The sequence below is a fragment of the Melospiza georgiana genome, chromosome 3 (assembly GCF_028018845.1).
Source record: "Melospiza georgiana isolate bMelGeo1 chromosome 3, bMelGeo1.pri, whole genome shotgun sequence".
Lineage (NCBI taxonomy): Eukaryota > Metazoa > Chordata > Aves > Passeriformes > Passerellidae > Melospiza > Melospiza georgiana.
This window is the reverse complement of record NC_080432.1, coordinates 36992957-37006840: the sequence shown is the minus strand read 5'-3', so window position 1 is coordinate 37006840 and position 13884 is coordinate 36992957. Positions and strand designations below refer to the sequence as shown.

The window sequence follows — 13884 nt, the reverse complement described above, 5'->3', positions numbered from 1 at the left end:
TATCAACCAACACAATCTACAACCTTCTCCTCGGGGCTTGTTCTTAATCCACTCTCTGCCCAGCCGCTGTCTGTGCTGGGGATTGCTGCCTACCCAGGGCCAGGACCTTGCACTGGGCCTTGCTGAACTTCATGGAGTTCTCATGGGCTCACCTCTCAAGCCTGTCCAGGTCCTTCTCAATGGCATCCCTTTCCTCCAGCATGCTGACCACACCACACAGCTTGCTGGTGTTGGGAAACTTGCTGAGGGTACACTCAAACCCGCTCTCCATGTTCCCAACAAAGGTGTTAAGCAATATAAGCTAAAATTAAAGAATTCCTATTTCCACCAAATGCTATTTTGATTTGCACTGGTTTGTTCCTTGGTTGGCTTGGTAAAGAAGGTTGGTGGACAGTTTTAAATCTGCTCTCTGGCACATCCCACCAGGGGCAGTAGCAACCTGAGGGAGCACAGGAAGTGGGGGACAGAGACAAAAGAAGGCATGGGAAGCACATCATATCTTGGAGTGCAAAATCCCACAGGAAAAATTACCTGCAGCCTCAGTCAGGACTGCAGCAAGCCCATAAGACTTGGATGAAATTTGCCTCTTTTCTCAATGTATGCATTTCAGTCATAACTCACTCCACTCTCTCAGATACACTTTTAATTTTTGACTGGAGTCACTGACAAGTGCATTTGGGTTGTGCTGTGTAGAAATTGGTGAAAAAGCCTAAGGTTGATTTGGCTCTGCTTCAGCACTGAATCTGTGAACTAATACATCCAGAAGATATAATTTAAAGTGTAAGTCAAAATGTGTTTCCTCAAGTTTTCCAGTAATCCACTTTCTGCAGATATTTCAGATGGTCAAGTCTGATCATACAAAACATGGAAAGCGAACACCAAACAGCTGTGAGCCAAATAAATCAAGTTCAAATCCAGGGAGGACACTTGCAGAATTCAATAGGAACCATTATCCTTAGTTCCCAAGGAAAAGGGATCTCAGTTTCTCTTGCTGAATGTGTATTATTTGGTGCAATTAACGAAGAAGTTGATGTATCAGGGATTTGAGGCCCAAATCCAGGATATACTGCAAGGGTGAATAGTGAGGAATGTTTCTGTCTACTTAAGCTTGGCCTTAGCCTGCAGTGCAGTGCAGTCACATGGAACACTTTCAGTATGGCTGCTGTGCTGGATCTAGAGCTGTTATACAATTATAAAATATCACACAATCATTTAAATGTGGGGGATTTAAACCAGACCTCCTGCATTGGGTACTACTTCCAATATTTTTCCATTTCTTTTTTTCTTCATTTCAACTTTATCAACTTATTTATTTTCTCTTTGGCTTCTGGAATGTAATCAGCTGGAAAACCAGGCACAGAGAAAACAGTGTTGTGGGGCTTGCAGCCAGGCCCAGCAGTGCCCCAGGAAATGCCAGGGCACCGTGACTTTGCCTGGTATCAGGAGGCACTCAGCACCTGCAGAGCTGGCCAGTGTAAATGAATGCTGGCAGCAGACCTGGACTCTGGGACTAAAGGTGACATATAATTAGTCCATATGACTTCTGCTGATAATAAGTGCAGGTAACTGGCTGCAGTCTGCTAGTCCAAATGACTGTCACCATGCTCCGAGGGCACCCGTTATCTGCAGAGGTTTCCCATTTCATTTCAAGCAAGGAGTTATCCATTAATAAAACCAGAAGGCCATTACACACACGTGCTCTCTGCCAGGCTGCCTAGCAGAGCACATGCAGAGCTTTTCTGGCAGTGCCTCCCCGCTGAGCAGCGCTGCCCCTGCGCCTCCCTCTGCAGCACAGCCAGGCACGGGAGGGGTCCCAGGGAGTGGCAGGAACGCCTGAGTAACTCACTGTGCGCAAATGCAACAAGTAAATACTTGAACTGTGTTGTCCAGTGAAAAGGAAACAAGACCATCTTGCGGTGGGAGAAGGGGCATGAAAAGATGTTAATCGCATGAGCAGTAATCTCTTTGGCTGCTCAGTGTGCCACACTTGGGCTTTGTTTGCCTTTACTTATCTGGCTTACTTACCCCAATCCGTGTGATCGTGGAGGTGCTGGAGGGCCTCTTTAAGTGTGCACGAGATCAGCTACTGGGGTAGAGCAATGAAACATTAAAGAAGAAAGGTGCTACCACTAAAAAAGCAACCTTCAAGGCCACCTATCTTGACAAAAGGGCTCAGAAAGGCAATAAATGCAGAAAATCATTGAGACAGCAATGAATTATGAAGGCTATTAAAACCCACAACTGAATTTACAGAATCAGCTTCCCCTGATGTATTATAAAAATGTTTTTTCCCAGGAACTGGAGATATCTAAATTTGTATTGCACATTAATTACAGCTGTATTTAGCAGTACTGCAGAGGGGGAGTTCGGCTCAGTCAAAATAGCGTGGGTGTTAATAGTGTTAAACTTTCTGAATCTCATATACTGCCAGGAAATCATTAACATTACATTTAACAATTTCAGGTACTTCTGGTTTTGAACTCCAATTTTATTATTTATGGAATTTTGATTGCAGAAAAAACATACCCAGCACTTGTATTTAGATTCTGTTTACAAAGGAGCTCTGTCTTCTCCCTGAAACTTACATAAGAACAGAAAAGTAGATTATGTGGTTTCTTAATAGTTCTTCACAAAGAGTCTTCTGTTTCTGACAAATGGTTTATGCAAATGTATTCTCTGAACTGCTTTAAGCTGTACTCATGGAAAAATGACATTTTGCAAGAGGGAACAATGAATATTCAATGCATCATTTCTTAGGTGAGCTAATGGACAGCTTGTATTCTGCAGCCACTGCCATTCTCTAATTTTGAAATTTTGACAGAGGGCAGAGAAGTATCAACAGGCAGTGGGAACTGAAAAGCACTGGCTCTCAGACCTTCCATCAGAATTCCAATAAAGGCAATTCAGGATTTTAAATTACAGGCTGGAAGCAAATTTTCAGTTTCCCCAAGCTCAGCTAAAGAGCTATTTTACAAAGGGCAGTACAGAGAAAAAAAAATCTATCTGCATCCTTGAAATCATAGCTACTGCTGGGCTGTGGAAGGGCAAGAGGGTGAAAGCTTCACAAAAGCCTCCCATAGATATTAATCCCTGGTGTGAATGGCACAAAAAAAGAGGCAATTTGGAATGTACAGGCTGTATCTTACAGGCCTTATTCACAAGAGCAGGCACGCTGAAGTCAAAAGCTTTGTTTGTATTGGGCTGGGACTCGCCTGAGAGCAAAGGCTGCATGAGGAGCCCGCATTTTGCCGTCCTGCTCAGAAAGGGTGGGCTGCAGGAGGAATTTGACCTTTCTATGACAAAACCAATTTAAGTCATCAATTCACATGCAACTCCGATTTAAGTCATCAATTCACATACAACTGCTGTATAAAAATGATAGTGTTAATTTGATAGAGAGAAAGAAATCAAAAGGAGGAAGAAGGAAAGGCCAGTTAAAGGAGCTGGAATGTAAATGTCTTAAGCCTCCTTTGCCTCTCATGCACCTCACATGACAGAGGTAAGATTTTTGAGTAGAGTTCCACTAGGGAACACAACAGTTCAGGGAAAGTAGGCAGGCTTTGCTCTCTCCTCCTCATCTCTTTTCCGCACCCCTGCAATTTTTCACAAGTATTCTTCTGGTTTGGAGATAGGATGCAGGTTGTTCTCAAGGGTTGCTTTCAAGGGTAAGGGTATCTCATTCAATTCCTTTGTATTTAGCTCTTAGTAGTCTTCTACATTTACCAGAAAGCTGGATAACTATATCTGTGAAACTTAGACATTTAGAGATAAAGAATTGTTTAGAAAAATCTTCATCCAGATTGAAAAGAGGATCAGATCTCTTATGCTCATTTACAGCAAAGGTATTCAGCATATGAAGCAGGGTAACTAATACCTTTGATTGCTGAGCTTCTCAAGTTCATCTCATTAAGTGCAACTAGAGATTGGAAAACAATTTCATGTATATAAATGTGTTCTAGTAAGTTCCTTTAAATAGCAAGTGACCTCAAAAGAGAAATTTTTGGACATGCTTTTAAACTCAGCCTTCCAAACAAGGAATTTAACAACATTACTGTAAGAACATATATACAGTAGACAATGCATTTCCACACAGTCATCTGAAATTTACAGTCCAAATTCAGAGTTCAGTTACCTCACCATAATTCCTGAATTAGTTCAACCTATAAGCCTATGCATTCCACAAGGTAAATGTGGAAAAAACCTCAAAAACTGAGATTGGAGATCCTGCACTACAGTATTGGATCACACTGAATCTGCCTCAGCTGTTTTTACAAACTATGCCCAGAAAAATCAGAAACTCACTGCTTAGTCCAGGTCTTTATAATAGTAACATATGCCAAAAAAATTGTAGCATTGCACCCTTTTTTAGTTCCATTAGCAGAGGTGCTTTCAGAAACTTTCTGAAATAACTGTTGGGGGGAGCAATGAGCGATTCCAATCTGCCTTAGAAATATCAACTGCTAGACATTGAAATTAATCTTCCAGGATGGTGAAAAACCCTACCTTCTTTGTGGGGAGGATGAGGTTTTGCTAAACAAATGTTTTGAATGGCTTTCTGTGGACTGTACCTGCTAGTTTCAAGATTCCAGGCTGAGCATGGTTTCCAACTTCCTTTGGACAGCATTTCTGGCTGAGAGACAAACAAATTCTGAAAGCAATTCACAGAGGAAAAAAAATTGCTGAAAACACCAAAGATGTGCTCCATTTGTAGATTTAATTAAGATATCATGCCAATAGAAAAGCACTAAGTCTTGGTGCATACACAGCGGCAGAAAATTGTTGTTCTGAGACTAAGCTGAAGAGCTTATTTTCAAAGTGGGAGATACTGGTCCTGCCACAGCTGCCAAGAGAAGTGATATAACACTCTTACAGACAATGTCTGGAGATGGTTTAATAATTTAAGCTTGTGGAAATCCTGATCGGCTGCTTGACAGAGAGGAGGAGACTGTGAGAGGAAAGGTCAGCTCTGTACTTACACTTCCCCTCGAGGTCAATTGCTGGACACTGTCAGACACTGCAGCCAGGGGCACTGGCTGATTAGTCAGCCCCAGCAAGGCCAGTTTGGAGCAGATGAAAGTTGCCTGCATGACAGACTGTCAGTGTCACCACAGCTTTGCAGCTCAAACTTCACGTGACCTTTCAAAATGCAGGTGCTGCTTAGAGCAGGGCAAGGAGCTGGAGTTTGTGTTATCTGCCCAGTTTGCTCCCCTGGCATCATTCAGGACAAATCCAATGCACAGCTATGCGTAATCCATGGGGCAAAGCTGGGCTCTTCTCACAGGGTGAAGCCGTGGCCGAGAATCTGCACTGTTCACTGTGGGTCACAGCTGGGAAAGGGACAGAATTTAGAGAGAACAGAGTGGCTTGCATATTTTTAGCAAGTAAAAGGCCAGCTAGGATATTTTCAGCAAATAAAAATGAATCATTAGTTTTATTGGCAACTTTCAGGGACTATTCCTTCTGACAAATAAATAAACAGGTACAAATGCATCTAAAATAGTAAATTAATGGCCTCAATTTGCCCAGGTAATTGCATATCAAATTGCAGCTAAAATATCTCTCATCTCTCCATCAGGGTGCTTTGTTTGTTAAAAATAAAACTTGATGCACACAAAGCCAGAAAACACCATGTACCAGTAATTCTCCCCAGATAGGCGCAGATAGGTCTTACCATATATGTTTGCAAATCACATTTCTGACACAGAGACTATTGTGAAGAAAAAATGGCTTAAAACTTGACCTGAATCAATACTGAGACTGCAAAAGAAATTGGAGTGTAAACTCAGGCTCCTAATATTGTAACCTCAAAGTTTCTCTTGAATTCCTTCTTGGAAGTCATGCTTGCACTACTGAGAAAGATACTAAAATGCGTCTTACATAACTGCTCAGGAAAAGCTGTACGTGGGGAATAAACTACTGAGCTGGCATTAATTTAATTTTACTCTAGTGTTTTGCAATATGGTATATTTCACATCAGCTCCACTGTGTAAGGTTCTTCTATCTATCAACTTGAAGAGACAAGTTTGACATTAAATTTATTTCTTGGATAAATTACTGGATGCTTCTGAAGTCTACACTGAAGCATGAAGTGATAGTGTCTGCTGAAGCCATCAGTTCTTATTGACAAGTCTGGTTAAATTATCAGGTTGTATGTAATTTTATTTGAGTGTAGGAAAATGAAGGTTATAGCCAAGAACTTGGTGGGGTTTTCTTTCCTGAGATGATGATTTATTCATTTTGGCTTCAATAGCTACGGTGTCAGGCGTATTTTATATTTTTCCAACTTTGACACTTCAAACATTTGATTTCCCTTTGCAACTTCCAGCCTAAAACATGTTTCCCATTATATATATTCAAGTGACTGCCTTGCACATACTGACTCATGAGGCTGGTTTTCATTTTCACAAAATATATAACCCTATTTGAATAAAATACAGATGGTGTCCAATACATTAAACACAGCAAATTTGCCATTCCCTTCTCCATCCCCTCTGTGTTCCCCTCCCCAGATTTTCTGTAGCTGCATGAAATCTTATCAGCCTCAGCTTGGAAAGGACATGGCAACAGAAATTTGATGCCATTCATGTATGGTTTGCTGCAATAAACAATGTGCATTTTTTTAATTATTAGCATTTTTCTGTAGGATTCTGCATTTGGAGCTCTGCTTTAAAGCAAGCTTTGTGCCTCTTGGAAGGTACTGAACAGACAGCTTCACATTGCCCTGTGGTAGAGTTTGAATAAAGGACAATCAACATGGCATATGGCACCAAGGTCCCAGGTGACAGCTGGAGCAGATTCAGCTGCCTCTTACATCACCAAGCAGCTTAGAGGGGGGGAAAAAAAGGCCATATACAACTGTATAGGAAATTACCTAAGTAAATTAGTAAAAACTGCTGAAATTAATTGCAGAAAAACCTGTTCTAGGTTTGCTCTGAAAGCATAATTATACTTCATAGTATATAGACACATGTAACGTTTACTTGGAACGCACAAGGTTTGTGGTTCTAAACAAGATTCCATCAGCATCACTAGATGGCATTGGAGGGTGCTTCATCTCATCATAAGAAAACAGTCTGTAGTAATTTTTATCAGGAACACAAAGTTTACACACTGAATTTATCCCAGGCAAGCTGAAGGCATGCTCTATGGTGAGGGAATTGCAACATGAGGCCAGAACCAAGGCCGGCTGAGCAGTGACAGCATTGCTGCAGTTTCCATCTGTCACACACAAGGAGCCCACCACCTCTGAGCAAGAATGGGATGACTGGAACCTGGAGAGAAATAAATTGCAAAGGATACTGAAGAAACTGTGAACTGGTATTACATGGGCTGGTGACTTTGGAGCGGTAAGAGTTAATCTCCCCCTGAGATGTAGGGTGGAATTTTTGGACTGCATATTTGTTTTTCCCCCACAGCAAATTATACAATTATTATAAAAATAGTATTTCTGTTTTTCTTACACCTTTTTTACTATATAGTACTCATGTCACTTTCCTATTACTTTTAGAATTAGACATGTTTGCCATCCAGTGATTTTTTTTTTGTTAGCTTCAATATCCACTTTGGAATTACTGCTAACTTTAGCCACCAATTCTTTCCCATTGATTGTTACTGCGCAGATGCCATGTGGAGTCCACTGCTACCCTGGTTTCTGAATTGCAAGAGTATTGTTATATTCATAGAGCTATCTTTTACTCCTACTCTTTAGTAGCTGGTAAAAAGAGTAAAAGAGGAGTTTGTTCACCTATGAGTACACAATTCCAGGAGCTCAGTCTCTAAGAAATGGACTGTATATCACAATAATTAGAGGCTATGGAACATGTGTTGCAATGTAAGGCTCCAAAATGGTGATTTCTTTTCACATCTGCCACTTCGACCCTCAATCCAAGTCATTAAACTTTTCAGTTCTCCAGGTAGACAGTGCAGAGTCTCTTCATAAATTCACTGCATGAATGTGCATTATTTTTTGCATCTGTAATATTCTTTCTGCTTAAGAGCTGTCATCGACCAAAGTTTTATAATGAATCACAGATCAGAGCCATGTACAAATCAAAACCTGACATTTAACTGAAGCATTTCCATTCTCTAAAGAGGATTTAGGTTTGTATCTCATGGGGGTTTAAGGACAGGATGGTAAAACATGTAGAAATAGTAGCACGCATGATGATCAACAGCTTGTGCCCAAGAATGAGGCAGTCCCTGCCAGTGAGTCATATGGGGATTTTCATAGGTCATGAACTTGCACAAACCCAAGGTCTTGTATAAAACATTAAATGCACCCACTTCTAAAAGTGCCACTGTGCCCCTGGTCATCTATTTGTCTGACTGGCTGCTCTGCATTCCTTCTGCTCTATTTATGGAAAGCTGTAATTCATAAATACCAATTTGTACCATTATCTTAATACATGCCAGGTACTTGTAGTATTGGAAACTGGAACTTGTTCTTAGGGCATACTTGAAGTTGGCAGAAGAATGATAAATAGGGATGGCATTATACCTATTAAACACTGAGTGTAAATGTAGAACTGAGTGTAGAATTCATATTGCCTTCCTGGCATTATTTATTAAATAATATGTCTTTAATTTTCTGTATCTTGTTAAAGCTGCCATCTAAAAGAAAGATAAGTTTTCATGTTGTCTTTGTTTAAATTTCACAGGAACCTACATGTGCTCACATGGTCATGTACATATGGGAAAATCAGTGTATTTTTCCTCACTTATATGGCTCAAACATTTAGGTCCAAAAGGAAGGTTTTACTGAGTTCCTTCTTTGTTGAAAATGTAGCAGTCTGATACTGTTTTATGTGAACATAAATCAAAGATTAACTGATCTACACTGGTAAAATCAAGCTAAGTAAGATCAGATTCTCATTTTATCATGTCAAGTAGCCACTGGATAGTTTAGTCTTCCTTCAGCGCCTCCCAGTCATTTGCTGAAAAACTGTGGTTAGTAGGGATTTTTTGTTTAAAAGCCACTATTTCAAATAAACGCATTGTGTGCCCTCTGGCTTGACATCAAAGACAATTTCATAATGAGGGTGGCTCCTGCTGAATTATATTTCCCATCAGTTTGAAGAGAAGTGGGGCACCTTTTACACAAAGGCAATTGTTGACTGTACACAAGCGGAAAGGGACAACATCTTGTTTCCTTCACATTTTTTTAAATGCACGTCTTCAAAGTCCCATTCCAATTAGAAAAAACATCACTTGCACTTACTTGTAAGAAACCTACTTGTCAGAGTTCAAATGCCAAGGCCCATGTCTGGGCTGAAGGAAGGACAGGGACTCTGTGTGCCCTGGGAGCTCTAGAGGAGGGCAGCCCAACATGTTTTGCTCCTGCTTAAAACACAGAAAGAGGAAAAAAATGTATTTTCATGACCAAAAAAACCAATTCAGTGATCACATCTCAAAAAACATTAAGCAGAGTATGACTGTGAAGTCTTTATATACTGCATTCTTTCCACCAATGTTCCTCTTCTTCTTTGAGTCCCATTTTCTGTTTCTGCAGAAGATTGATGAAAACTTTAGATGAGTCTTTTCAACCTAAATCTGTTTGACTTCTTTCAACGCCATTTCACATTTTGACCAAAAGGTTAGGGATAAGTTTTCCTCTAAAAAACTTGTGAACAGTCTTGCCACTCCATTTTTTTCTTCCCCCTCCATCAATAGTAGTTTGTAGCTCACAGAATTTCATGCTAAAGAATACAATATAAGCTCTCCCTACTAAATCTGAACATCAGTGTTCACATCATCACTGTTCACATCATTATTTCCTGACAGGTAACATAATATGATCCCTGGATATTCACTGCCACCTTCAATATGCTTTGAATTACAAATCTTCTTGGTACAAGTTGATAAGGTGAATTTCAGAGGCAGGGACAAGGCCTTCACTGTGCACCTACCATGGTCAGGTTCTGCCCCAGGTGAGTGTCCCCTGTGGTTGCCATACCACAGACAGTAGCTGCAACAGGAAGAGCTGCCTTCATGCCAGGTTGCTGTCCTCCCTGCACCCCATTCCACCATTCCCACATTTCTCACAAACCTTTGGGAAACTTGATCATGGCTGGCAGAAGGACTAAGCAAAATGCCTCAGTGAAGCAGTGAGAGGCAGGACAAATCACAAATAATTGTACGACACTAAACTCCTTGATCTCATGTTGAAAGTACCTCTCTGACATTCTTCACCAGCATCTCACTGCCCATCCAACCCCCTTCACTCTTATACAAACTTACTTGAACCTCTCAGCTGGAAACGGGGCCCACTTGTTTTCAGGCTTTGTCTCATGGCAATGAATGCTCATGGCAATATTACTAATTCCACCATAGATTTCTCCCAGATGTGATGTGAGTTGTGACCACCTGTTTGAAGCTGATTACAGGAGACCTCAGCTTTCCACTTAAACAGACACACTGAAGTTGGGGAGAAAGCTCAGAAAAATGAGCTGAGATAAAGCAGTAGGCTCAGACATGACAGAGAAAAATAGAAGAACACATTTTTATTTTGCTCTAAGCTAAGATGAAAGCTCTTGGCATATCTCCCCTGCAACCTTCAGGACATCAGGCTGAAGGTGATGCTGGCCAGTGCTTGTTTTATTGCCTGGAACCTGTTCCCAGTGGTGGGGCTAGAACCACCTCCTCACCAAACCATCAGGAGACAGTGGGCAGCTCTTGGAGGGGCTCTGAGCCTCAGACCAGCCAGAACCCCATGGTACTGGACTGGGCCAAGCACTCAGCACAGCCCCTCGCAGAGCTGCAGCACCCATAGCCTCACACAGTTCTCACTTCTCCAGATGAACTCAACATCCTGTTTAGCACTTCATTTTGTGCACAAGCAATTGGTTTTTCACGGAGGAAATAAGCTCTCCCTGTTCAGCATGACACGTACATAAATACGTATACACATACACACACGTGCATGTGCACACACAGACAGCAGTCCTTTAAAGCCCTGTGGGTGTCTTCTTTCATATTTCTACCTTGTGGCTTGAGGAAGCCAGGAAATGTAAAAAGCAGTCCAAAAGTTAGGGGAAAAAACAGATAGAAATTCCTTTTCTGCAGAAAACATGAAGCAGGTCCCAGGCTGACTGATCCAGACCTGCCAACTCACTTTGTGCCTTGCTTCTTCCTCCTCCTCCTCCTCCTCCTCTGTGCCTTCTCAAGGGTTTCCATGCCACATGTGCCAATCAGGCACTGCTGAATCAGACCCACTGCTGCAAAAATCACTTTCTCCACATAAATTCAGAATTTTGCCAATGTTTACTACAGCTGTTAAATTCTCTTATTGTAGTATCACACCTCTCTTACTAAGATTTTAATCAGCACTTCCACTGGAAAGCCTTACTTTCAGAGTTATAAAACCTGCCTGTATAAAGTTGATTACCACTGAAATTTAAAATCCAGCTTCTTGGCTCACAGATATGTTTCTTTCTTGCTTACATGATCTCTGTTTGCAAAAGCTGATATAAATTGGTTTGGCAACTTTGTTTAATTCTGGGGATAAACAATTCCTGACTAAAGAGGCATTTTTTTCCAGTGTACAGAAAGTGATGGAATGAAATTATTGAAGTTACCTACTACAGCTTTAAAGTATTACCCTGAATGCCTTTTTTTTTTCTTAAAACGTTGGCATATTTTACATAGGAATGCAACTAAAGGATTTAAATTTAAAGAACGTTTTTAAATGCTGAGTATTTTTGGAACTGTGCAGTGCTTAATGGGAAGGAAATCACAGGAGGTTAAAGACTTTCAAAATACATACCAGCACCTCAGTGCCAACAACCCATATCACTTCAATGAACAGTGCAGTGCGTGTTGGCATGATTTATGCAGCAATTTTAAAAGAATCCATAGTGTTTGTTTATTACCACAGTATGATTGATGGGTTACTAAGTGCAGGGCGACACAATCAGCTGAGCTATTAGGGCTGGGAGTTTGATAATTTGTGAGTTACAGCCATTACAGGACTCACTTCAGCCAATTGCCAGAGCCATTAGGGCATCGGTGACCTCAGAGAAACCCGAGACCCACTGCCCATGGTGCCACTGTCAGACCTTCCCTCCCTGTCAGACCCCACACTGCTGCCCGGCTTCCCCGGCTCTCCTGCCCTCTCTCCCTTGCCCTCCCTGGCAGGGGCTGCTGCCCAGCCTCTGTTTTGGCCCAAGGAGCAATTGCATCAAGTCCTGCTCTCACCTTTGCCCCTTCCAGGCTGATAACAGCATAAAGCAAAGCACAGAGGAGCAAAGGCTGCTTAACCACTGTCTGCTAACTGTGACTCACTTTGTGGCAGGCAACCACATAGGCAAAGCCACCAAGTACTCCAGGCACCAACAGACCCTTCCCTGGGAGACACTGGAACAACCTCAGTACTTTCTGGAAAAAATATCCCAAGTTTAAGTTTACATACAATACACTGGATTGAGTGTATTGATTTATTTGAAACACAAACACACAAAAACCAAGAATAAAAGAAATTGTATTTATCTTTTATTTTTATTTTTTTTACAAAAATAAACAATTTGAGAAACAAAAGCACATTTTTTCCTGACTCTTCAAACTACAAAACAGTATGACATTGGTCACTTTAGCATTTACTTCATTGCTTTCACTGAAAGCAAATTCTCTAGACACACCCTGCCTTTAAGATGCATTTTATATAGAATTAAGGCTAGCATTCATTTGACATCATTAAGATCATTTACTTCATTCACTCTAGAATCAGCAAGCGATGCCTTAGAAAACCAAGGACCTGATGATAAAAGGTACGAATAACTGCAAGATAGTCATTAAATTAGTACTGTTCAACCAGCTGGACTGCTTTGCCAGTCTGTCAAAGATGTGGCTTCCTGAACAATTCAAACTGATTCAACAAAAGTCTTAAGCACAGGCTTAATTGTAAGCATATGCTCAGGCCTATCCAGCAAAGCACTCAGCACTTGGGTAAGTCCCTGCCCTTTCAGTGGGACTATTCATATGCTTATGTGATTTGCTAGATCCACAAAATGGCCCTTTCAAATTAAAAATGAAACTTTATGATAACATTGGAAGCAAAAATGAAAATTAGTTGCAGTCTTGCAATTCTAAACATAAGCAATTCCTTCCGTTTGACAAATATGCCGGCATTGCATATCCCATAGCTTGAACACAAATGCTGATTGTCCTCAGCAACGTTTGCTATTCAGCAGACAAACTGATACGCTTCAGTTCCTCTGTTGTGATTGTACGTGCCCAAATAAATACCAGTGTGGAGGATACAGGCTACCCAGAGAAATGATCAGCTTTCATCCCTGGACACACATGTATAGGTCAGAAATGTTATGCTAACCTTGCTTAGAAAAGCCAGAGCTGCCAGCTGATTTATAACCAAAATTATACTCTAACAGTGTATCATCTCTTGTACTTTGCTTTGGGTTGTTTTGCTTTGTTTTTAAATCACATTTTCAAAATCTTGTTTTATTGCACATTCATCCTGGTCATGCAGGTTATTTCTTTAAAGTTTCCTTTAGCACTCTATAGATTAGAATGAGTAATAGTGCAATTATTCTCCGTTCACAGCCGCCTTCTACCTAACAGCTGCCTATATTTATACACAAACAGCCCTTATCACTCACGTGTCAGACTGAGCCACTTTAGGTGTCAGTCTGTCACCTTCACATATGTTATCTTGTCAGGATCAGGCACAATATGATTTGAGGCCATCTTGAAGAAGACAAGCTGCCGACCTGCATTGAATAGGAAAGAGGAGGAAGGGGAGAATATTTAGAAGTGATGAGCAAAAGGTAGCCTACCTTAAAATGCTGACATTTCAAATTCTACTTCAACCTACGCATTCTTCAGGCCATGCAAGACTGAACTCTGTCTTAACTCCAGCTGGTATAAACCTGA

The 13884-nt window shown here is 41.0% G+C and overlaps 1 protein-coding gene across 1 annotated transcript in view; it reads right to left on the bottom strand.

Annotated features, from left to right (window-relative positions):
* Positions 1 to 12537: 12537 nt before the first annotated feature.
* Positions 12538 to 13884, bottom strand: part of PKDCC (protein kinase domain containing, cytoplasmic) — a 35715-nt gene continuing 34368 nt past the window's right edge. The window contains exon 7 of the mRNA XM_058020662.1: positions 12538 to 13721. Coding sequence (XP_057876645.1) covers positions 13636 to 13721 — 86 coding nt within the window. The 3' untranslated portion in view covers positions 12538 to 13635. The remainder of the gene's footprint in view (positions 13722 to 13884) is intronic.